This window comes from Lethenteron reissneri, chromosome 17, assembly GCF_015708825.2.
Source record: "Lethenteron reissneri isolate LAM-NWPU_2019-01 chromosome 17, ASM1570882v1, whole genome shotgun sequence".
Lineage (NCBI taxonomy): Eukaryota > Metazoa > Chordata > Hyperoartia > Petromyzontiformes > Petromyzontidae > Lethenteron > Lethenteron reissneri.
In genome coordinates, this window is record NC_083795.1 from 10,040,415 (window position 1) to 10,067,612 (window position 27,198).

General features: G+C 47.8%; 1 protein-coding gene across 7 annotated transcripts in view; it reads right to left on the reverse strand.

Annotated features, from left to right (window-relative positions):
- LOC133343461 (transcription factor COE3-like) overlaps window positions 1-27,198 on the reverse strand; it is a 99,027-nt gene that overhangs the window by 66,017 nt on the left and 5,812 nt on the right. For all 7 annotated transcript variants that reach the window (XM_061553095.1, XM_061553097.1, XM_061553093.1 and 4 more), the window contains exons 3-6: window positions 26,793-26,856; window positions 26,235-26,290; window positions 22,119-22,192; window positions 15,551-15,619 (exon numbers count right to left, since the gene is read on the reverse strand). In XM_061553095.1, coding sequence (XP_061409079.1) covers window positions 15,551-15,619; window positions 22,119-22,192; window positions 26,235-26,290; window positions 26,793-26,856 — 263 coding nt within the window. The remainder of the gene's footprint in view (window positions 1-15,550; window positions 15,620-22,118; window positions 22,193-26,234; window positions 26,291-26,792; window positions 26,857-27,198) is intronic.

The window sequence follows — 27,198 nt, forward strand, 5'->3', positions numbered from 1 at the left end:
TGTTCATGGTGGATTGGCATTGATATCTTAGACGCAGAAAGCAATGTTGTATTTATGCAAATATGGCAAAATAAACATCCTTTAGACAGCGTGTGCTGTATACAAAATATAGAACAGATTTCCTTCAATTTTTTTTACTTTTGGCTGAAATGTTTAAATGTTGACATTAAACGTGACCGCAATGTAATAAATATTTGTTTCACATGAGAGCACTGGATAAGGTATGTGAAATTGTCTAAATAAACAACGTAAGCTAATACGGGGTGTGGCCTTCTTTAGCTTTTTGCTGTAGAATCCAAACTGTGAATCCCTCCGCGTAGATAATTATGTTTACTGCATGCTGCAATCACTCAATCAATCCAATTACCGCTGCTGTTATCTGCAGCCGAGGCAGGAAGAAGCAGGGTGAAGGGGGTTAGTGGTGGTGGCGGTGGAGTGGGAAGAGGTGGGGGAGGTGGTGCAGGATGGGTAGACAGAAAATTATAGGCCACGAAAAGCAGCTGTGACCAAGGAAACCTTGATGACGGCGGATGGACAGACAGGGCAGCCCAACTGTGGCCTGCTCTGTCTCATGGAGAGAGAGAGAGAAAGCAACAACAACAACAAAAATCCATCGAGTTAACGCTAGTGCCGTAGGTTGATCGAGACCCGCAACAAAAAACAACTTCTGTCAACAAATGCTTGGTGCTGGAATCAACTGTGGCGAGCCACCACCCCCGTGTTTATGAAACCATCGTGGCCAAAGGCGGTCGGGCGTGTCCAGGCGTACACTACCCACAAGGCCATTTCAAACCCTGCGATTGCTTTTGCACAAAACATCCCTTTGGATTCTACAGCAAAAATAAACGCGTGTGCCAGTGTCCGTCCGGCAAGAGCTTCATACGGAGCTGGCTTCGTCTGTTCAACTTCTCATCTGCAGTACCGCTAACAATGACTACATTTCACTGCGGCTGCTGTTGAATAAACACATGCTTGACAGTAACCACCGTACAGTTCATGTCAACGTGTACACCGTCAACTCATTTAGGAATGTACTATCCATCCGATACTGTCAAGATCTAGGAAGCTAAGCAGTGCTTAATACTGGATTGTGCTTGGATGGGCAATCACCAACGTCGTCAGCAGGTGGTAGATGCTGTGATGGGCCTAAGTGATGAGCAGCAAATGAGAATGCAGCAAAATACATTATTGCACAATACTGCTATGCTCACCCACTTCTATGCTCCCCATTTTCACCAACTGAACAGATTGCTGAAGTATTTTTAAAAAGTTGCCATAATCCCAACACAGCGTGGCGATGCCATCATCCAGCAGTGGATTGACAAATGGACTGTACGTGTGCCTGTACTATTATATGCAATAGAGAAATGTACTGGGTGTACTGAAATCATTAAAAAAACACAAGTTATCCAAAATGTGAATGTGCACAAGGAACTCAATTGGCTTCATGTTGAGGCATGAGAGAAGCATATCAAATTAAATCTAGCCACAGCCATTGACATTTTTTCATTTGTATCTTGTTTTTACATATCTCCGTAAGCCAATTCCATCATTAAATTGCCAACCATTTCCCCGTATGAAAGAAAAGTATGCATCTCTTCCAAACTTCACTCAGTCCAAATGCATTGAAAACACTGGACCGAATGCCTGTGTGTTTAGACTGTTTCAACATTTTTTTCCTGAGGTGGGGTAGCCCAATTTCCATTTCCGCTGCAAATTATAAGAAATCTGAGCAACCACGGGGCCTTGGGAAATTCGAGCAACCCACTGTACACGTAGCAATGCGGAAACTATCGCCGGTTAGACCAAATACACGCACCCACAACATCGGATAGCGCCAGGCTTGGCAGTGCGTAGACCTAAAACCTGCCCGCTGCTCTGGCGTGAGAAGCACCACCCCTCGCACAATCCGGTTCTCTTAAGGTCACGATCTATTCTCAGCGTCAATGTAAAACCGAAAATATTACACGAACTAAAAAAGGGGTCGAACAAAGGAAGAATCGTCAGGAAACCGAAAAGTGAAAGAAAAAAATGACGCACAATTACTTTGGTATTTAAAGAAACAATAGGCAGCTTCCGTTGCTCGTAAACACAAAGCGCAACACCCTCAGAAGCCACCATGTGCTTCTGGTCAGGAAATCAAGCATCAGATAAGGCCGAATTGTCAGGGGACTGATAATAGAGAAGTGTGGAGGGGGGGGAGGTGGGCGTGAACGTTTGGAATATCTCTGTCGGGAAGGCCGCAACCTAAACCCAAGCCCTCCTGGCAGAGTGGAATAGAGGCCCTTGAGCTCATATCTCATTTCAATTCGTTTTGAGCTTCGGGGCAGATGCCTCGACTTGGCAGACAATGGCAAAGCCCACACGGAACCTTCTGAAGCTACTTAATTTCGCACATTAGTGACGATCCCCGTGCAATATTTCGCGTGCAAATTAGAACTGTTATTCCGTTTGAAATTATCCTCGTAATGACGGGTTCAAATTAACGTTTCGCGTCTCCACGTAGATTTGAGCGTTGAATATAAAACGTCATCTTTAGCGGCTTCGTTCAATATTAGTTGGCAAAAGAGAAACGTGTAAATTATGCGAAGATGAGATCAAATGGATGCACTCTATATGAATTGGTTTTCTTTTTATATTCCGGCCCATCTGTGCGCTTTCTGAGCACGTCCAGATTGCACATCTGCACACCCCTGTCCAGTCACTGCATTGTCTGTCTTTCCGCTCCCCTTTGTTTATCTGTCCCTGCGTCCATTTACGAGGAGTAGGAGAGACGAGTGATTGATGACCAAATTTCATTTAGTGGCCAGTGCCCACATCTGCTGTCTTAATTATCGGTAGCCCATCCCGATGACTACTTCCTGGCTTAAAGGTATGCACTGTTTTAGATATACATCTAGAAACCCCCCTCAGTATATTTTATTTGAAAACATTAGATGCTGTCTATTAGAGCTGGAAGATTCTCACCATTTGAAATCTGGCAATGTGAAGACATTCTTGAAATCTAATACAATTCCTAACATAATCATCAACTCATAAGGGGGGGCGTAGAATATCCAAGGGGTAGCTATGTGCATATGTGATCTTGGCTATAGCCTAGCTGTACACGGGCCAGCTATTATATATACATAGCCTTGCCTATGGCCAAGCATATACAAGGGGCAGTAAAGTGTGTATGTAGCATTGGCTATAGCCTAGCATGTACACAGGGCAGCTCTGTGTATATGCTGCGTAGCTGTAGCTAACACACGTAGATGATTCACGCATCCCAGCAGCGCATAGGTGTTGGGAAGGACCGTGCTCAGGTCGTCCTCCACGAGGCCATCGAGGCACCATGGGCCTTCCCTTTTTGTCTGAACACCGTGTTGGCATCACGATGGTATTGGGCCAAGTCCACACACTCGGCACCAGCAATGCCTGGTATACAGGAGGTTGTGGCTTACATCCCGACCCTGACGCCTGTGCATTTGGAATTTGCGTGTTCTCCCCGTGGTCACATGGATTTTTTTTCCGGGTCCTCTGGTTTTTTCCTCCACATTTAGAAACATGCGTTTATAATATTTGGCTGCTATACATTTCCACACGATAAGCCGCTTCGTTGAGCTATCAATTGTAGCCAGGTCGCTTCTGAAAAGAGCACATTACCTGGTAAAATAAAAAAATTGTTTAGTTTACTTTATTTCAATGGTGATACTGACTGTCTGCAATTGTCCAGATCTGACATTTTGGCTGACTGGAATGAACAATGCTTCACTAAGCTCTGCAATAGCCAAAGCTTAGCTGAGCACTTTGAGATGCTGTTTCAGTAGCCAAGAGCTCAATAAATGCGAATAATTATCAATAAATGCAAATGTTCAGTTAGATTCGCTAAATAATTGCAATTACATTTCATTCTGCTGCACAAATTTTCTATGGCAGAACCCCTGTTCCAATCAGAGATGTTTTACCATGATTGTTGGCCCACAAAAGAATCATGAATTCTGCCATGGATTTTCCATGGTGGAATTGTATACGTCCACTATTATTCTTGCAGGAATCAATCTCCTTGCCCTGTTGTATACTACACACACATGCAGGTGTGCAGTGTGCTGTTTATGCGTGTTTCAAAAATCTCAGACATGTACATGATTGATTCTCTCATTCAAACTTTATGAGACTATGAAAAAAAATAGAACATGCGCTACTGTGTTTGCAAAGGTATTGGAAGTCCAAATACAAAAAAAATATTGCCACTGAATAAAAGCTGTCACACAAATGTAATGTATTCAGATGCAATTGTATATGGCTCTCATGCGATTAGCACCAATTCATAGGTAGGCATTATTCGCCACACTTGAAGGTCAATAGACATCTGTCAGTCACTCAATCGCATGCGCGTATGAATGCCCAGATAAGCCCGTGTGCCGCTACCGTTTGGACAATCTCCAGTCCACCGCTTGAGCAGAAAAGAGCAACAACGCCTGATCAAAGTGTCGGAAATGCTCCTTAGCCGACTCCCTTATCACGTCTTGTTCAAAAGCACCACCTCCCCCCACCGTTACCACCACCCTCAGTCGCCCAACCACCCTGCCCCCTTCCTCTCCTCCGTTCCTCCACAACCCCCCTCTGCTGCCCTAAACCCCACCTTCTCATCCAACCCAAAACATCCCAGGCAAACTGTGCTCAGGGGAAACGCAGATTGCCAAGGTGGGAGGATCAGTGTGCTGTAAATAAATAGCTGGCCAACGGGACAGGGCGCTCGCTTGTGATTTTGGATCCTCGGGCGGCCGTGACCATTTGTGCTGTCAATCAATCTCCGTGTATGAACGTGGCATGAAGGTGTGTGTGTGTGTGGAAAGTCCACCCGTGCCAGCAGAGCCTCAAATTATTAATGGCTCCTTGCCCATTTCAGTGAATTTCCTCCCCAAAAAAGCATTTCAAACAGCCTACTACTTTTGTAAGTACATGTCAACTGTCCCATATTGTTCCATGACGGTGACATGAAATATGATGACCGATGGAAAGAAATGTATAATAGAGTTTAGCAGCTATTGTATTGGCTCGTTGATGTAATTAAAGTTATTACGAATTATATCAGCTCAAACAGAGACAAAATACTGAATCTCATTCCAATTTGGTAGCATTTTGGAGGTCCTTAGTGTGTGGATTACAGTACATTAAATATTTGAAGCGAGAGCCAATCCACAGCATTTTCCCATAGCACTGAGGTAAGTGGGGTCAGACCCCTTCAGTCCCAACAACAGCCTGGAGGCTACCAGCCCCATAAGTAACCTCACCACCAACAAGCCTCTAGTGTCTGCTGCTCATTAGATCAGAATGGCCTCCGCTAACTCAGATCTGTGGGTCGCAGAGATAAATAAACAGGCATGGCTGGAGTGAGTGGCTTGGGAATTCTCTCATGAGGGATTAAGTAATGCCAGGACTCAACGAAGACACACGCGGAGCTAGACCACAACTTCTGTCTCCAGCCACCGTTATTTCTGCGCAGCACACCTTTGCGCTCGCTCTACGATCGCACGCAAACACTGCCGTCAAGTTAGCCAAACTGCAATAATAAAGTGGCTCGGTAAGTGTTTCACGCACCGTGAAGAAGACAGCTAAATTGGAAATTGTTTGTGCTTGTATTTTATTGTACTGCATTTTGCATCCTCTTTGTTTTCAAATGAAAACGGACGGAGAGTTTATTTCTGATCGAGCCTAGTTGAGGACTAAGAGTCTCATTGTCCATGGAGATCTGGGTTACAAAAGGCACGCAAATATACAATGCGGCGGAAGAAAAAATAGGTGGAAATGTTCAAAAGGAAATTCCAAAACAATCAAAATTAAACATAGTAACGACAAAATAAACCTTTAAATCCATACGCAAATTAAAAACAATTCATCATCAGCAACAGCCATGATCGATCTACTGCTGGATGAAGGCCTCCCCAAACTGTTGCCATCTCGCACGATCCTGCGATAGGTGAAAAGTAGGACGATGCCAATAGAATCTACTGACGAGGTGAGGGTAGACACACCTGCATGTTTCCAAAAGATCTATCACGCCACCCGTCAAAGTGACCGCGGGCACTGCTATCCACGTTCCGGAGCTCATTGCGCCTGATGGGCACGCACGCACGCGCACACGCACACACGCCGACCTCCACGTGCGCGCGTGAACGCGCGTGCTGTGTGCGTGTGGCACTGTCCAGAAGGCACCCTCGGCCTGCCACTAAATGCTAGGTGTTAACTTTTGACCCGAGACCCGCGGGAGAGCGTAATGGGGTCGAGCGCTCGCCTACAAGCGACAATAAAAGCATTTCCACGGTCGCGGCGCACCTACCGGGGACCCTGCCACCTCGCGGCTGTGTGATTGATGGAGGTGGAGGCTCAGCCTAATGAGTTTACAAAACAACTGGGATTCACACTAATCAAGTCAGCGGCATGCAAGAGAGCGCGAGCGTGGTGAGAGAGGGAGAGAGCGAGAGAGAGAGACATACACACAGTGAGCAACGGGCGAACGGGCGAGCGAGCAAGATACAGAGTAGGGAAACGAGTGCTCGAGCAAGGCAAATGTGCAAGCGCTGTTGCATGTATTTGGATGCACACCTACAATAGAGGGCTGGCCTGATAAAGCGTGGAGCACAATGGGGAAAAGTGATGTAAGGGCATTGTGACCACGGTTTAAGCAAATGAGTTCTCTAATCAAAGCCGGAGAGAAATAGAGGAGAAAGAATTGAAGGTGAGGGAATTGTATGGTAATTTGGTTTTCAGCTTAATAAGTTGGCAATCAACTGGGACTCACACCACTATAACATCTCGTTGGTGTGTGTTTGTACGAGCAAGCCTCTGCATGTTTGTAGGAGGGATAAATATAGACATGTAATGAGACCTGGGATTGAGATTTGAAAACAAAGGTTTGATCGGCTGTACGGAATATGTGTACTAAACAACTGGCATTTGTGCATATATCAGGTCACCTTAATGTGTACTAAAAGCAGTGTGCTATATGCAATGGTAAAAGCAGAGATCAAAAGCACAGGGGAATGGAAATACATCTTAGATGTTATTATTACATTGATCAGACTACAAATGAATGACAATACAAATCAAAGAAAATATAGTTAGAAGCATGTGGTGTTTTTCATTTTCGGCTTTTTAATAAATCTGTAACTGACCCTGTTTAGAAAAAAAAAAGATAACACGAAAAAGCAACAAAAATAAACACACACGAATTTTAATGGAGTGCCCAATTATATGCGCCGACTTTGGCGGAGTGGCATCATTACGGCAGGGGAGGCCACCGCCGGCGCCGACAGGTGAAATACACAGCCTGGGACTCGCTCGTAATTTTACGTGACCGCACCCCGCTTGCCCCGGGACCCTGCCACCGACGCGACAAAGCTGTCGCATGAGCGAGCCACCAGCCACCGCGTGGTGTGTGCTCACTCGCGCCCTCCTCGCTCTCGCTCGCTCGCTCGCTCGCTCTCACGCGCACACACGCTCGTGAACTGCACCGATTATTTATGAGGGTAATTCCCGTCTAAACAAGCACTTACCGCGCGACGGATCGTGGGTCCGCACGCTCACTCACCGCGCCTCTCGCTACAGCTTACTCTGGGCACACGCAGGCCCGTGACAAAGTTATTAGGTCGCTTTGCCGGCCGCTCCCGTGTTGATAAAATATCTTTCACGTCACCTGCAGAGAGTGTCTACATCAATAGACCAGAGGCCCTTATTGTACGTGTGGCAATCTCGATTAGAAATTAATTTGAAATGATTAATGGTTTTAAAAAAGAAATAAAAAGTGGAAAATGTTACGTATTGTTGAATTTCATTTGGAAATTCATCTTTATTACCGTATTTGTTTAGTAAATGACTTTAAAATGTTTTATTAATTCCACAGCTTAAAATAACATGTACATATTGAGACCCTCTTAAGCATGGTCCATTGCTACGTATTTGGCAAAGCACCGTTAAATGGCACTGGATTCCGTTCACATATGGCCCGCACACATAATTGTAAACATGCTCATACCAATACAAAACACACACAAGATATCCGGCAAGAGGAACAGCAGTGCCTGGGCCACTCTTGGGGGGGGCAGAGGATCTGAACTGAGACATATTGATCCCATTTAGAGGCGGGGGTGCATAATTCTCTAATATGAAACAAGTGTAGCTACAACAATAAATCTAAGTCGCACAGAAAATGGGTGGAGGAAAGAACGAAGCGCACAGATTTTTTTTTTGGCCAAGCCGAAACGGCGAAATCCCACCGCATGTGTTTTTTATATTTTATTGCTGGATCTGGCTCCCAGAGAGGAGAAGAAGAAAAAAACCCAACAAAAAAAAAAATCTCAAATTAAAACTGCATGTAGTGGTTGGAAAAAGGCGGTAAAACATTATGAGGAAAGAGTGCGGGAGGGGGGGGTAGTGGTGGGGGGGGGGGCACGGAGGAAACAGAGAGGTGGGGGGGGGGTGAGTTGGGGCTGTGGGGGGGGGGGATCATGGAAGGATCTTGAGAACAACTGTTTCGGTGACACTCCAATCATTTATCTTAATAATAACAAAGTACCCTTGTCAGGGTTCTGCACGTTTGCGCTAAAATTATTGCACACTGTAATGAAGTAAATTTATAATGGGCAATCCGAGCCAAAAAGACAAAGCCATTGTAATAATACCAGAATTCGCAGCGAAAGCTTACAATTTCTACAGCGCCAAGTGCTGAGAGATGCAAACGTGCCAAAATAACAAATTGTTACGTGTCCTTTGAAAAATAACGCTTTTTGTGTTGTGTGCCAGTGCACAGGCGCTATGGAAACAGGCATGCAGTGGACCTTGAATTTGGCGAGAGGGCTTCGGCAAAAGCAGATTAAATAAATAAATAAGCGACACTCCACCAATAATAAAATAACGCGGGTTAATTTGGGCATTCGGGTAAATGGCAGGCGGAGCTGAGTCCACGGATTTTGTTGGGGGGGGCAGGAGTGCTGGAGGAGGAGAGAGGGGGGGGGGTAATTATGTGAGGGGAGCAGGTGGCGTCGAGCCCGGAGAAGTGGCCAATCTAACGAGCGACCCGCGAGCCCAACTGTGGCCCTCATGAGCGCGGGGTGGTGCATTGTAAACCAACCCTACGTGACAGCACTCACACGCACACCACGGCTCCACCAAACGCACCGCACTGCCAACGCCTAGGCCAACGTGTGCGGCGCCACGATCGCGCACACACACACGCGCACGCGCGCGCGCACACATCACGGCTCCACTAAAGGCACCGCACCACCAACAAATGTGGCACCATGCTTCCACGCACACCCATATGGCTTCACCAAACCCACGGCACTCCCAATGCGTAGCCAAGAGACGTGGCACTACTCCTCCCGTACCAAGACGCCTCCGAATATACCACAGCCAGTGATGCAGCTATTGAGTGTGCAGGCCACGCAGCTGCATCGGGACTCTCAGGCTAGAGGGGCCCGGCGCCAGGCAACAGAGGTGGAAATACGGACAGGGGGTCCCATTTCATTCCTTGCACGAGGGCACATTCCAACCACGCTACGGCACTAAACCCAACCAGCACAGAGACATCTCCAAATACACCACCACACCACCACCTCTCTACATACGCCACAGCAGCACCAAAACATCTCAAAATACACAAAACCACCATCACAACATCTACAAATACACACCCACAAAAACATCTCCAAATACACAAAACCACCATCAAAACATCTCTAAATACACACCACCACCAAAACATCTCCAAATACACAAAACCACCACCAAAACATCTACAAATACACACCACCAAAAACATCTCCAAATACACAAAACCACCACCAAAACATCTCCACATACACACCACCACCACCGAAAACATTTCTACAGGCACCACACGATCACCAAAACATCTCCAAATACACCACCAAAACATCTCCAAATACACCACCAAAACATCTCCAAATACACAAAACCACCACCAAAATATCTCCAAATACACACCACCACCGAAAACATCTCTACAGGCACCACACGACCACCAAAACATCTCCAAATACACACCACCACCACTGAAAACATCTCTACAGGCACCACAGCGGCACCCACACATTTCCAGATGCACCGCCAGGACGGGCGACAAGAGGCGAACCTTGCCGCATGAGCGACACTCATCAAGGAATTGGCTGCACTCCCCAAAGCAGGGGCCTCATATGAAGCCCATTAGAATTTATTTCTTACACTTTTATTAATAGGAAGGGAAAAAAGGTGATGTCTAATGCATATTTATGCAACACCCACGTAACGTTACACATATATTGCATGTGAATGTCGTCAAAATTGTTCAATATTTTTTTCCCCCTGGATGTTTTACACCGAGTGTGCATACAATGCTTAATTTGGTACAGAATCTTGCAAGTATGAGTTTGATTGAAAAAATAACTAAATAACACAATTCCACTACAACATATTTTTAGATAATATTGTTTTCATATGTACGGTATATTTACATTACGAAAGACAACTATTGCTAAGTGTTTTGTATGCTTGCATTAGCCTGATGCATTGCCTATCGAGATGCGTGTAATTTCACACTGGATTTCAAAAGAACCATTAAACAGGGCAATTCTTTATTTCTTTTTAAATAACTACATTCGGCAAAGGAGAGATCCCTTAATAATTGATACTGTGTATGTAAATTAAATAATACATGGCACCGTTGTTTTGCCCTAAATGTTTAAAACATAGTTTTATGTGATTTAATTTAATTGATTTTAAATAAATGAAATCTCCTTTCGGAGGGAAATGGTTTCATTTAATTTTATTCCTTTGCGATCATCGCATTCCCCGCATAAAAATGCTGTCCGCTTGAAGCCTATATTACGCATATTTAATGCACAATGTGCTTCTGCAGCAGAAATGCATTGCCTTTTCCATTTTTCTTATCATTCCATGTTAAAATGAAAAAACAGATGCCCCCCCCCGCCCCCCGCACAAAAGCAACGGAAGTTCTGCAAGAATTTTCCATGACTTTTTTCTCCCGCTTCTTCCATGTGCTGCTAAAAAGGAAGCCCTCCTTGTCTGCCGAACGTCTGATGCTCTCTGTAAATCACCAAATGAATCAATAGCCTCTGCCTGCCGTCAAGAAAAAAAACATCCGTTTAAGGGCCCTCACGCCACAGGAGGCAACGGCGATGTCAAAGGAAGGCAGAAATGCTTGTTCAGGCAGACCACAACTTAAAAAAAATGGAGACAGAGGGATGACGTGATGAAAAAGAAGGTCACGCAGGCAAAATGCGAAGATCAAAACAAATAAAGTAACGAATCGAGAAATGCTAAATATCAGAGTTAGCGATGGGGGGGGGGGGGGGTCTCCACGTCGCGTGCGTCAATGCCCCCTCCACTGAGTTTAAATGAAAATTACCGTTCCTCCAAATTGGACAGGTCGAGGAATATTTGACAATTTAAAAATTGGCATCCACACTGTATACAGCAAAGAGGCATTCATGATGTCCCACTGTCCCTCACCCGTGTTGCCGTAGCCACACGCGCGTAGCCACACGCGGCTTGCGGAGGTGCCAAGTGCACGCGTCGGCGCAGCCGTGCACGTCGGGGCGCGTGGCAGTCGTGCCAAACGCGGATTTCACAGATGTACAGTGAAGCGCATGTGCCCGTACTGTACACGCGCAATGTGTCGCGGGTCTTACCACGCTATCATGTGCCGCTGAAACCCAATCCCTTACTATCGGCGCTGGACAGAACAAATCAGCTCCGCTCGCCCTGCACACGCGTACGTGCCAGATCACGTCATCCACCGTGGCGTAACCCTGCCTGCTGGCCACCTTCCTTCTAGGCCAAACTACAATCCACCTATTCAACACGGGCCCCACACACCCCACCACTGCACCCAAGAGACATGGAAGAAAAAAGAAAGTTGGTTAGTGGGGGGTAAAAACTAAAGATTAATTTCCAAGGCTCGGTGAAAAATCGCTTCCTAGCAGACGCCTTTGGTCACGCTCCAATTGCGAGCCTTAAGGAGATACTTTATATAGTGGGCACGCGGAATTTTTTTCTGGGGAGCACCAGACATTGTGGCCCACCAACCCCCCTGACAGTGATGTCACCAGGGGCCAATCACGGCGCTTGTTGTTTTTCCGTTAACCTTTTTATTTATGGCAACCTCTCTCTTGACCCCCCCTCCCCTCCCCTCCTCGCAGACTATTTTCTCAACTTGAGAAAAAAATATATAACCTGCCAATAATATTTCGTGTCTCTCTTTCTCAAAGCTGAGATAATATTGCAATTACGAGAAGACGATTTTCACGAAGTTAAATGTATCATGAAAAAAGATATACATTTAAAATGGAGGATTGAAAGTTCGCTTTTTTCGGTTAAGACATTCACTCCTTTCTATCTCTCCTTACGGATAAGAATACCATCCATTCCTCGTGCACGCGAGTACATTTAAGCCAAGAGCGAAACAATACATTCAAACAAAAAATAGTAAAGTGCTAAGCAATGCAGCTATGGCCTGCACTGGTCAGCTCTGCTAAGCGTCCAGTCAATTTCAACTGACACACCGAGGCAGGCAGCGCTGCCTGGAGTGCATGCAGTATCCCTTTAGCCCGGAAATGAGTTTAGCATGTGGTGAGGTGCGGTGTAGGTGGCACCGCTTGACATGGACATCAATCAACACTGGTGCGTGCATGTGTGAGTGTGTGCGTGCGCGTGTCAGCAGTTGGGGATGGTGGAGGGCAGGGCGCGGCAGGGGTTGACCGTTTAACCATCCCCTGCCGAGACTCCCGTCACAAGGAATCTTTTGTTACTCTTTGGAAGTCCTGATTTTCCCAATTAGGAGTTGTTCATTCTTAATTAGGCGATTTTAGATACCGCTGACCAATCCTACGATGTGCAACCGCGGTTCTCCAAGTGTCCTCAAGAGTCTGAGTTTTACTGCGATGATGATCATGTAGAATGCGTTTGTTTCATGCGAACTCTGGCAATGGGAGTAAAGAACACACTTGGCAAAAAAAAAGGCAAAAGGGCCTTGCACGGAACAGTCACAGACTCACAGAGATTTGATTTTAAAGCTCTCGTGTTCGCCCCGTCTCAAAAAACTGCAGAAGCTTTTACGTGAAAATATTTGCTGTGGACTAAGCAAATCCTGCTGAGAGCATGCCGGCCAATGTTTTGCCAAATCGTTGATGCATCCTTACCCCAGCCTTTTGCTATTTTATAACGTGGAGAAGGATTAGCTTTTGTCAAATTTGTTCACCTGTGTCTCTATCGATTAGTAGTAGAAATGGGTTCATTTAAACCTGGAAAAGTAAGCTGTTCCTGCCATCAAGAGTAACTTGTGCAAATAGTTTAGAATAAACGGTGTATTACCTTACATACACTATGAGACATCTCCTTTAGCAGTGGCAAAATATAGTAATAGGTTTTTACCCTTTCAACTGGTACAAAAAACTGACAACTTTATACAAGGCATCATGTTTGCAATAACCACAACACAAGCAGTCAAAATGCAAACAAAAAGAAACAACTCTGATGATAATGATATGCACTGTCCTTAAAGCTGATTGGTCCACGCCCGACACAGCTTTTGTACCAGTTGAAAGGGTAAAAACCTATTACTATACCTTACATACAATTGAAAACGCACACATCCACAGCGTTGTTTCGTGTATTCTCTGCAAAGTTTGGTTAAAGCCAACAACAACCGCGTACACACGCACAGAGCCTCCCCTTCATAGTGTAAGCATACTGTTTAGGACAAGTGCCGTTAGCGCGCACCGATAAAGTCTCTGGGCGCACACGAGAAGGTGGGTGACCAACACCACGCCCGGCCACCCTTGCCTCCCGAGTGGCGATGTTTACACATCGCAGTAAGTGCTCACTTAAGGTTGAGTCGACCTAGGGGAGGCCCATGACCGATTCAGTTAAATCGTCACTCTGTGTTGGCCGTGAGCGTGAATCGAACTCGGGTGGCCGTAGCGCAGCGCGCCAACCACTACGGCCGCCGCAACACGCGCGAGCGCAGAGAACGCCGCTCGCGAAACGCGGCACAGACACACGGCAGCTGGAAGCGACGACCCCCCACCCCACCCGTCCCCCAAGCAAGTGCCGGGGCTCTTCCGATCGACCACACCCACCGCCGAATTCAACTCCGCCCGACTCCAGGAGCCGCTATTGTCTAAAGGGTGTTGTCGCTAACGCCAGGCGTATCCCTCCCCTCCAGGCATGGCACGGGCAAGGGAGAGAGGGGTGGGTCGGTGGGTGGGGGGTTGAGATTCGGCTGCATCGTTGGACCCTTGGAATTGATACTGAGCTGTACTCACACCCTAACACGCCCCCCCCCCCCCCACCACGGCCCCTGGCTACAAAATCCAGGCTTATTGTATGACCATCACCATCTGTGAATTCTGACATCACTGCGTGCTCCCAGCTGGACTGCAGCAGAGAGCATTTTTAAAGGAGCAACATCTGCTATTAGGACTGGCCGTCTTCACAATGATGAAAACGCAGGAGGCATTCTTGATCTTACGCGAATAGCATGTTTGAAAATAATTGCCCCTAACCTTCATCTTTTTGCGTTTTGTAATCGTATGGCGCAATTATAACATGGTGGGGGTCCGCTCAGTGATTCGATACAGCAACAAAGATCATTTCTAAAGCAAGGTGAAGGTAACTGCTTTGTGGTGGATAGCAGCATGTCCAGTCATCTCTCTTTCCGCCTTGGCTATGTGTCCAGCGATCACTGTGAGGGGGGGTGCTGCAGTGGTGCGTGTGGATTTCTCCACGCGCACGCATAGAGAGGACCTGGAGTGTCCATTCGAATCGCAAGGGTGCCGAGTGTCCGTTCTGTACAGTGCGCGGAATTTAACGCCCATCCTTTGCTCATATGTGAACTTTTTTGCTCTTCGTACTCGCTGTACAAATAGTTCACGACAACCACAAGAACAAGCATAATCAACACAACACGAATAGTTGTGAGAAAAAAAAGAGTCCTACCATCAACGACCTCACAATCAAACGCCGTGCGATAGATAACACGCGACACAGTTGGGTGAGCGGCATAATCGTGCGTGAACATCGCTTAATATTGACAAAACGAGTGCGTAAAAAGCACGCGCGCGCAAAAAGGGGGTGAATGCGCGCGCGTGCACGCGCCCCCGCCTCAACCCCGTGATTCCTAAATGTCACCCCCCCCTCAACCTCTCGACGACGACAAGTGGCGAGACGGCTGCCTCCGAGATAAACCAGCAATTATCCCATCCCTAATTACGGGCGACCTCGCTCTGCGCGTAGGGAGTCAACTGGGGGCCCGCATGCGACCAGGAGCCCAGGGGGGTTGGGAGTGTGGTGGTGATGGGGCAGGGAGGGTCGGGACTAGGGGACTGGATGAGAGGTTCACGGGGGCCAGGGACGCCCTCCTCCCCTCACCACTACCCCTAAACCCCCGACACAACTCCCTTGGGGGGGTGGGGGAGGTTGAGATGAGAGGCGGGCAAAGGCAGCGATTTGTGGGTAGTGGTGACCGAGCAGGTGGCGGCGACCCGCTTACCTGTCTATTATCACCGGATCTGACGGCGTCTCGTTTCGGTTTCCGCAGCTCTTCTTGTCGCAGCAGCGGCTGGTGGTGGTGGTGCAAGAGAAAGGGGACACCGCGTGAGACATCGAAGCGAAGCGAGGACGACGACGACGTGCAGCGTGTAGGTTATTTTTTTCGTTTTTTCTCACTCGGCGCTCGACAATAAAGAAGCAGGGATGTCCGAGTTAAATGACCACGAGCGCACAGATACACACCCGGGCACGCGTACCGTCAGAGCGTTGTACGCGAGTCGGCATTGCCCCCCCCCCCACCCCCACCGGCGGAACCCACTTATTCACGTTTTCCTCCCAAAACTCTACCCTGTAACTCACCTTCCTGGCCGACGCACTTTGTATTAATTATCTTGTATTTCTTGTGTTGTTGCTGTTGTTTATTTTCTTTACCGTTCGCGCTTAAACAAACCAAAAAAAAGAGAGCAATGTTTCTTTTTTTTTGTTCCTTGCTCCGGTAGTCTGCCACGCCACTGCCGATTGATATCGTGAAACGCGCCCCGCGGGTGCATGGCCAGTGACTGGGGCATTCCGGTGTGCCCCAGTGCACCTCTACGAGACAGAGAATAACGCGTGGCTTTAAGCGCCCCATAAACCCGCGTGCAGTCGCGGAAGAAGAGCGGGAGAGAGAGGGAGAGAGAAAAAAAAGGCAATAGCTGAGAACAGGATTTTGACCGTGTCCGCCGTGGCTGCCCTGTGTGAGCCGGACGGCGCTGTGTTCGCGTGTTCATGCGTTCTGCTTCATGAGGCAGAGCGCGGACGCCGGCTGGGTCGATTTTCCTCGGCCGCACGGCTGAACTCTGGTGCGCGCAATTTTACAAAAAGGCACAGAGGCCCCCGTTCGGAGCTTTGAGCTGCTCGCTCCTACCGCCCCTGCGCCGACAGCTCCATCCGCACGCGTTGCCCTTCGGTGCGTGCGCTACGATTCGTCACACCGAGAGCCCCCTTTCTCTCCACGCGCCTCTAAACTATGGAATTCACTTCCCGTGCAGCCAGGTCTTACTGGAAGTAGCAAATGTGTATAAGCGATTAAAATAAAATGTATTATTATATAAAGTAATAAAGTAGCAATACCGAAAGAACCAAAGAATAGCAACAAAGAAGCGGTGGATTTCTTTTTTTTGTCCTCTGTTGCCGTGATAACAATTGTTGCAGGGTCCTTTTGCTGAGTCAGACCTGTTGTATGTACTCAGCAATGTCATCCCTGATAGAAATGTTTTTTTGTTGTTGCTGTTTAACCTTCCGGATGATGCGGAAATTATTCAGAGTAATGTACTACTGTACCTTGCCAGAGACCAATGATTATGCAAACTAGCGAAACGATTTTTTAAAGAAATATAATTGAATACCGTATCACCAATAGATTGTTTAAATCTTTTTTTTTCACTTCTGTGCTACAATACAATGACAAAGATCCTCGCTATAGCATGAACAGACTCTTGCGGCAAGAGTCCTCGCTATAGCCTCAACTGAAGGTGGGCAGCATCGCACCACGATAGACAACGCAAAGACAAAACCGCACTAGGTTCTAGATTTGAAGCTTTCGTGACTGCAAGGATTCATACTCTTAGGTTTTTTTTCGGTAAAGTCACGTAGGTCATTTTATTTTTTTAAATTTATAAAAGTAAAATAAAAAATCACGACGTTTCGGAGGCAATACAAGCTTCCGTCTTCAGGTGGAACCGTCACAGCACGATTGCTGTATCAAGTAATTTAATTTAATTTAATTTTCTTTTTTTACCTACGTGACTTTACCACACTATGTTACTCAGTTTCAGACGGAGTCGACTCAGGGAAGGCGCAGAACCGGTCCAGATAATCGTTCACCGCTGTTGGCCGTGAGCGAGAATCGAACTCGTCTCGCCGGGTTCTTAGCGCAGCACGCTAACCACTTGCGCCACCGCTCCCCAACCCCAAATTTAAGGGGCGCATACACACGCGCGCACACACGTGTATACACATGACGTGGCCAGCGTACATCGGTGCGGCCCTTGCGCACGTCCACAGACGCCTCGTGGTTTAACTCCACGCGATGGTAAATATCGAGCGTCATTTTAAGGTTTAGAAATTCCCCACAGCGAAATGCGCCGTCTAAATATTTGATGAGTCTCCACTCGAATTAGGCGGAATGGACGCGCGTGCACAAACGAAGGGCGGCGTTTGGTAGATGCCGCGACTAGGATCGGCATGCCTGCCGTCGTCAATTGCTCCATCACCACGGGGCCTTCGACGCAAACGTGCGTAGTATTTGACTAGAGGGGGGGGGGGGGGTGTTGCTTATTCTGTGTTTGTTGCGACGATTATTTGAGAACGCTTCCGCACGGTCGAGGCGTCGAGCAACAATTAAACAATTGAGGAGCAAACCCCTCCATTGCCGCCTGAGACGTGTAACGAGTCGCACGTGTGATGCGAAACCCTGCAGCCCACGGCATGTGCACAGCAACGTTGCCCGGGGTGCCCCTGATGGATCTATGTGGCGTGTGAATCTTTATTTTGGAACAAACTGTTCTCAACGGTGTGTGCACGTTGCGTAAATAATAAGCACATGTTACATTCTGGCTGCGTCTACGTGTGCTTCCATGCAAATGGCTTTTGTTTAAATGTTTGTTTGTTTTAAAATCGGGGTTGCTCTTCCTGCCCCCACCGCCCGCACACGCAAAGCGAAGCGAGTTGCGCTCAAGTGCCCTATGTATTTATTGCAGTCGCCGCAGATATCTCCTGCAAGCCTATATACCCGTCGGCGTGGGCCCGTTATGCAATAAAAGGAAAAAGTTTGGCGGCAATTAAGATAACCGCTTTATGCCCGGTTTTACGACTCCGGGTTTACAGGCGCCGTCGCGAAAAATCCCGGGACCCTGGCCACAGCGGCTCGCACTGCATTAGCGCTCCTATCTGATAAGATAAATTACAACTCGCGTTACCGGTGCTACATCATCCAATTTCACGCCTATCACCCTCATTATCATTCAATTCAGCCCATTATACCAGCGCTGAACTGGAGAGGCGGGCGCATTAGTACTATCCAACTCATTTCTTTCAACACTCCGTTTATGCGGCGACGCGCAATTGCTGCGCGAATTGCTTTTACATAATCTCCGCGCCACGGCTGTTATTGCGCGCGTTGTCTTCGACGCGAATTAAGTTTTAACCAGGCCCGTGCCCAACGACTCGTATTGTACGAAGGGCGCGTACGTGCGCGTGCGTGTATTTACATGCGATCGAGAGAGAGGTGTGAGCGGTGTACTCTGTTTTGTTTTATATCCCCAACCCCCTCCAAAAATATTTATTTTTTGGAATATCATTTGGAGCAGATTGCGCGTGAATGCCGTAACTAAAATGAAAACCCCCGTCCCTTTGTTGTGCGCTTAGTGGTTAACATATCCACGGACGCGAGCAGGAGTGTCTAATTTTACCGATATTAAAGAGATGTCCCAAATAGAACCTATAACCGCGTGCCCCCATGACAGCAAATCTTAAGGAGAACGTGCTTCTTGGTTGTTGCGGTGGGGGGGGGGGCTGACACGATCGTCAACCTAATGAGTTGTGAGATTGTAATTCGTAATGTGCGCGTCTACTTTGTCTTTTGATCATCACGACACGTTCCCTCGACGTCCCTGAAAGCTCGCATTTAAAAATCAACAAAGCTTACACAAACGCGCGATAAGACTGCCACGTTGCGCCAACATCAACAACTATCAAACGGAATATGTTGGTTTGTTAATGCGCATTTCGGCGCGTCAACGGATCGCGAAATATAATCGCTAATGCTATCTCACTTTTTAAGAAATATCTTTTTTTTAATGACTAATGACCAGCTCAAATAGAAAATGAAGCGCTGAAACGAAACGCTAGGTGCGTAATGAGCACGAGGTTCAATCAGCAAGAGACCGAGTTAATCAGAAGATACGAGGTGCATACCTTTTGCACGAGCCTCTACGTCTTTCACGGTCTAAGATGAAATATTTGCTCCCCCTCTCCCCCTTCCTTTTCTCCGGTCGTGTTAAATTAATCAACGCTCGCAGATGGACACCACGCACGCCCAGCCGCATTCATCTCCCCCAGTTGCGATGTTTACTGCACACCGCACCAGGTTTACGTTTTGAGGCTCATCCGACCTAGTGGATGCCCTATCACTCACACTAGCTTTGTATGTTTAGCTCGGTGTCCTTCCCCTCGCACCTCCGATTAGGATGGTTGGCTCAGTACGGTGCGAAAGAAGTTTAACATACATACAAACATACACACTCCGACGGGGGTGACTTGCCCTTGCAGCTCTGAAGCTGTCTCTCATGGGCACCTTCCGTGCGTGTGTGCGAGTGGCTGGGATGACGGTGCCGCTTCTTGAAGTTCACCCGCTCGTGATTGTGTCTCAGGAGAAGAGCTGTGGTCATTTATGCGTGCACCTTGTTTGTTCGCGACCACGCTGGGGATCGGGGCACTCACTGGCGGAGATCGAAACGGAAATGCCACAATTTCTGTTGCAATTGGTGACGCATTTTCGCTGAGTCTTACGGAGCAGCAATATACTTCTATAAATATACTTCGGCCATGCTCTAAATCTGATTATAGCACATTTGTATTCCACCCACCCACGTGTCTAAACAGTCCTCCGCCCAAAGCGCCACTTGGAAAAGTCAACGTACACAATTTGTTGCAATTGGCCGCGTTTCCAAATGAACTTTAATGTTATTTTTTTTACATCGCCTCCTGAAATAACCACGCGAGCGAAAATTCACCTGGCACGAGATCTGGAAACATTTGCCACAATTAAAGCGCATCGAGTTGATTATTTCTTATTTTTTTACTTACAAGTTTTGCTTGAAACTTTTTAAAGTCTTGCGCGCAGGCCCAATCTTATAACGCGTGACGACAACAGCGAGGTGTGAGCGCTCACGCCGTGACGTGTGCATTGACTGACCCACGTGCAAACACGGTGGATGGAGCAGGGTCATTGTGCTCTCTGTGTGTGCGTACGTGAAGAAGCGTCGCGTGTATGCGTGGCAGTGTGCCGTGTGCCCGCGTGCATCGTGTAAGTAATTTGGGCGAAAGAATGCACCCGATGGATCGATTACATTCCATCATTGCGCTCACGACGCATGCACGCATCGATTGATGCGAGTTGAAATCTATTGTATCCAAATTCGAATAGGCTGTGTGCAAGGGGTAATGACCCATGATGTCACTTGTGACCACAAAATATATATATTTTAAAAATTAATCGATTACCGAATCGATTTGCGCACCCCGAATCGTGATAAAACATAATACGAAGCGAGGCGAGAATAAAATCACAGCCGAATTACAGATTGTAGTGCTCAGCTAAGCTCATATCGACTCGCTCCTATTTGGGACATTATCCAAACACACCCGCGCGTGCCACTTGTGGTTTGAAATTGTGTCGTCGGCATTACGCTTGATGAAACGCCTTTGAAGTGTCCGAATGTGCGTCGTGAGTCGGGTAAGACACGACTGAAACGGACGTGCGCTGCGCAAGCCGTGCGTGGACCAGTGAGAAAACGCCAAAGTCAGGGACTTAGAGAGTCATAGAGAGAGAGGGGGGGGAAGTTGGGCCGCATGGGCAGCAAGGAGGGAGCTGCGGTGTGGGGCTGTCTCTCGCGGCGAGGCGGCTCCAAGCGGCCGCTCTGGTATTTCCGGAGCCAACAAACGGGCGTTTTAGGCAGCCACGCATCACGCGTCGAAGGCCTCCTCAGACGCCACTTCCAAACCCCGGTGTCAAAAGGCCTCCTGACCCGCCCCAACTTCACCCCCTGCCCCAACCCCCACCACGACCACCCCCCCTCCCCCTTCTCGTAACTCTCTGCTGTATTTATTTATACAAAGACGAGGTCTCCGAGAAACCTCATTCCCAGGTAATGTGTAAAAAAGGGGCCGCTCTTAAGCAGCCATCGTGGGCAGGAGTCACACGTGCTCACAACTTTGCGTTGAGGCTCGCAGTTATTAGCAAATCATCGCGTGGGTGGTGGAATAATGATGATGATAAAACTGTAATTGTGCTCGTGATTTGTAACCAATTGTTCAACCATAACGGGGCTTTTTCATTGCTTTAACAAAAATAATCCAGCTCCCACTCAAATGTGGGCACGTGTTGAAAATCTTACTTCTGATTATCCGCTATAGAAGCTACCGTGTTACATCACATCACATTTTTTTAAATACATAACAAGATAACAGTTTACGTGCCCGTATGAAATGGCACGTGTGCAAAGGTGCAATGAGGAAAATCAAAGCACGTGTGCGTGCTCTCTGCAGCAGCGAATAATATACAAGCGCATCGTCGCAATAGGCGGAGAATGTGGTAGTGGACGTGAGTTAATGGAGCCTCGCTGCTGCTGCAGTATTGTTATTGCATTCTCATGTAACTAAATACTCCGAGGGATTTGCCCCGCGCCAATCGAAGCGCTCGCTTTGAAGTGGCTGGCGATGCCCCCGGCTGCCCGGAACCCTGGGTGTTGTCATCGCGGCGCGAGTGAGAGAGTGAGCGAGTGATCATCACCACCACCACCACGTACCTGCACATGATCTCGTGCGTGAGCAGTACCCTGCACATTTCGGGGTTCTTGTCTTGCCCTTCATAGATAATGGCCTGGACAGACAAGAGAAACACCGCCACCATGACACACGTGAACACTTTCATGTACTTCGTTTACAATCGGCTACCATTGGCGGCCAATTGAAGCTAAAAGCACGCAATGACATGGCCGCGTGTGTTTGCTTTGGAGAGCGCGGTGGTAAATTAAAATCGGCAAAACCGCTAGGCCAGGCGAGCATGGTTTTTGGGTGGGGGGGCAGGACAGAACTATGCAGACTGACGCTTGTGGTTTGTTAAAGCGCAACAGCGGTGCAGAAGCACGACATATCTGGCAGTTAAACGCCTTAAATGAATGCCTAAATATTGCAATATGTCGTGGCCGCGGGAAAAGCGCACACGCACACCGTGCGTATTAACTGCCTCTTTAAATATTCTTTGGGTCTTTCGGTAAAGTCACGTAGATGGTTCAAGATGACTCTCTCCTCCTGATGGCGATCGCTTGTGTTGTGATCGAAACGTCGTAGTTTTTTTGTTATTTTCTTTGAACCATCCACGTGACTTTACCGAAAAACCCAAAGAATATGAATTCCTGCAGTCACGAAAGCTTTAAGTCAAGATTTGCCTCTTTAAAATTACGCCTGCAGAAATACCAAACGTGCCCCCTTTTTTGTAGCCCCCTCCCTCCCATCCCCCGCTCAATACCCTCCCTCCCACCCCCCCAATCCCCCCAATGCACCCCCCCACTGATCTCTCCCCACCACTCTTTTACCCAAACCTCCTCCCTCCAACGACGACCGACCACCCCATATCGGTGAATGTGAATAAGGGTGTTCTGCATCACGACCTCACATGGTAATTCCACTTATTAAAATATTTCTGCGTTAATTAATGGTGTTCCACACTGGTGCACCACGCACTCCTGCACCACGAGCGCGCGCGAGAGAGAGAGAGGAGGAGGAGGGAAACGCATTGTAAATGCAAATGCAATCCATCCCTCGCCCGTTCAAACGCCTTCGCCGCTCCCTACCTCTAAACAACTGTTTTTGAAGAACGGAAAGATTAATTCATTGTCGTGCCCATATCGCTTTTCTGTTGACGCCTTCCGAATATGCGCATCTTTTTGTTTTTAAAGCGATGCTTATTTTTTATTGTTGTTGGTGGTTTGTTGTTGATGTTGTTGTTTTAACAGCGGCGCGTTTCGTTAATCGCTGGACTAATGGTAGACATCTCAAATAGATGCAACACAGGCTTGGCTCGCTCGAACGGAACGCGTAACCTCATCCTGCACAGGCTACGAGCCAGTGTGCTCCGCTGTATCTCTCTCACTCTGAGCGAGCACGCTCCGCTTCGTGCGCGTGTCCGTGTCCGACAGTTTTGTTCGATAATGAGTGCGCGTCAGGCTCTATCCGCGGCACGAGGAGTGGAGGAGGATTGGGGGGGGGGGTGTCCATTCACCGTACATGAAACAACGCCGCTATCACCGTCACCATATCCGTACCCCAACCACCATCGTCTACCACGACCACCATCATCTCAACAATCACCGTTGAGTAGCACGACCACAACCACCGCCACACCCGCAAACACCATTGTCATCACCATCACCACTACCTATATCACACTCGCTACCAAATGGCGAATACCTTCGTTTACATTATCACCACCATCACCACAACCACTGACCAGAACAAGCGCCACATTAACTATCGCAAACACCATCAGCACCACAATCACCACCATAACAGCCACCGCCACCATCACCGCCGCGAAAACCACGACCGCCAGCACCAACCCCAGCAGCAGCAGCACCACCACTAAGCACTAAAACCATCACAACCAGCACCATCATTAACGCAGCCACCACCGCCACCACCAGTAACTACCAAGACGCAGACGGGCCACTCAAGCGAGAGGCGATATTTCCCTGTTCTGCGTACTTTGTCGAGCGATTTCGCCACGAAAATGGAAGCAATGGGTGCCTCGCCCGGAGATCGTGCGACCGCCCGTGTCGACAGAGCCAACTCGACGCGAGCGGGAGCATGGAAGCCCAGCGGACCGCGCTCGCGGGTCAATGTTTTCACATTGATTTCACATCCTTGTTGATTGTTTACACACACACACACACACGCATCGCTCGGATATTTGTATCGGACGTGCAAGGCCCAGACGACAAGTTGAACGTTGATTCCATGACCGGCGACGCCGAGGTGGTTCAGTGTGCTTCCTTTCGACTACGAGTGGGACGAACGCATTTTTATCCTTTCAACCGTGAACACTATGTACGTAATGATCATCATCATCATTATTGGCAGCAACAGCAGCATCCATAGTTGCAACTCCAATTATCACGGTTGACTATGTACGGTGCGAAAGAAGTGCAACATACATCGTAGTTAATCCACTGCTAGATGAAGGACTGCCCCAAGCCGCCGCCATCTATTACGATTTAGCGATGTCAGAATAATTTTAATGGAGTGGGTAGCCAAGGAACGGAATTAGTCAGGGAGGAAGATGCCAACTGCAGGAGATGGAGCAATGAAATCAGCTCACATCCACGTGCTAGATATGCGTATTAATGTTATATGTAATGATAGTAAATATAAAGACAAAGATCCCCCGTATAGTCTTAAACAGACTGTTGGGGCAAGTGCTGTTAGTGAGCACGGGTGAAAGCCCGCAGGGCACACGAGGGGTCGGTGGCCACCACTACGCGCAGTCGCTTTTGTCTCCCCAGTGCTGAAGTTGTCCACACTGCACCAGGTACTCATTTAAAGTAGAGTCGACCTAGGTGAACAGATTGTGATACCAACTTAACATTCAAGATGCTAGCCGTGGCTGGGTATTAAACTCGGGTAGCCGAGTTCATAGATGGACATGAACAAACGTGTATACCTATGCACAAAAAAAAATAACCCCGTATAGCCTTAACAAACTTTTGTGGCAAGTGCTGTTAGTGAGCACCTATTAAGGCCGGCACGGAACACGAGGAGGTGGGTGGCCAGCAACCACGCCCGGCCGTGTTCGTCTCCCCAGTGGCGGTGTTTACACACCATACCAGATACAGTACTAATTTAAGGCTGAGTAGACCTAGGAAAGGCCCATAATGGGTTCAGATAATTGTCACTGGTGTTGGCTGTGAGCGGGAATCGATCTCGGGTAGCCGGGTCCATAGCGATATACCCCGTACAGGTAAATAGACTGTTGGGGCAAGTGCCTATAAAGACCGGAACGACGACCGAGTGGGTTGATGTGGCCTACGCTATGCCCAGCCGCCTTTGTCTCGCCAGTGCTAATGCTCACACACAGCACCAAGTACTCATTTAAGGCTGAATCGACCTAGGAAAGGCGCAGGACAGGTTCAAATAGTCGCCACTGTTATTGCAAATCGTAAGTGGGAATCGAACTCAGGGTGCCGTGTTAATCACGCAGTTGCGCTAACCACTGCGCCACCGCTCCCATTATAACAACATATAAAACAATTACGTACACGCTAAAGCGTCCACCAAAAGACGACAAAACAAAGATAAAGATATCCCTATAGCTTTAGCAAACTCTTGGGGCAAGTTCTGTTTGCGAGAACCTATGAATGACGGCACGGAACACGAGGCGGCGGTGTGGCCAGAACCGCGCCCGACCGCCTTTGTCTCCCCAGTGGCGATGTTTACGCATCACATCAGGTACTCATTTAATGCTGAATCAACCTAGGACAGTTCCATATAATTGTCACTTGGTGTTGGTGGCCGTGAGCTGGAATCGAACTCGGGGCGCCAGGCTCATAGCGCATCGCGTGACCGCTCCGCACCGCTCACGACTACAGCCCCCCCCCCACCTCCCCAACCGCACTTGTTGAAATCGAACAAAAGGTTTAATCACACGCCGCCTTGTGATTGAATAATCGACGGCAACACAAGTCGTGGCTGGACCCCGCCGCGAACACGTTGCGACGACAGCGCCCCGGAGCAAAAGCCACCGTGAAATAGCGTGTCACGCTTTTGCGCAGTTTACAAAGAGGATTTATCTGCATAGAAAGAGCCGAGCGACGCGAGCGAGCGAGGGGAGTAGGGCCGCCGAAGTGCGCGCTGATCGCCACGCTCACCTGTTTGTTCATGGAGTCGATGAGTCGGACGTACAGATCTTGCTCCGTCCGCACACCTGTACAAAGCAAGTAACAAAAGTCGCTTTTTTTAGTCTTGAGAATGTCCCCTTTCATTCTCCTCTCTGTGGGATAGAGTGTGTGTCCCTCGCATGGGTTGGTTTTCTCCGGGTGCTCCGGTTTCCACCCACATGTAAACACTAATTAAAAGGCCGATAACGCCTTAATGTATAGAGGACCGCAGATCTTGGGCAATTGTTGGCGCCGTCTCATTGCGTGGCTGCCCCCCCCCCCACCTTGTCTGTGGTTCCTTATCGCGCCTCTGAGTCGATCTTTCTCTTTCACAGCGAACCAATGCTGTGTGGCGACGGCGCGTTATAAGTAGAAATGATTATCATCATCATTATTATTATTCCAGTTGAATGGACCCGCATTTCGGAATGACACCGACAGGGCCATATTTAGGATATTATAAACAAATGTAATATGATACAAATGGAATGTGTGAGCTCGTGTCAATCATAATATTGCATGCTTTAAAAAGATCCGTGCCATCCTTACCATTACTGTACAACAGCTGTAGCCGGTAATGAATTCCATTGTTTGTCTTTTCATTGTTGGGTTCCTTTGGCAGTAAATAGAAGATAAGAAAGTGAAAATAACATTCGTAAACAAAAGTGTACACGACTTGAAAAAACTCGATGTTCTAAAACAGCGCGGATAATTAATGTATTCGTGACGGTTGTTTAAAGTTGCGTACAAATGCTTCTTATAACGAAAGTAGAAACAACTATTAATCCTTTTTTTCCATAGCAGCGTGTATCCTGATTAAATATTTACACGAGTTAATCAAATGAATTTGTTACTAAACATTAGACAATTACTATTACTTTTTTAGCAAATCTAAGAACACGTACGCATGTTCTTAGTTATAACCATACACGTATTACAATTAATTCACGTGTCG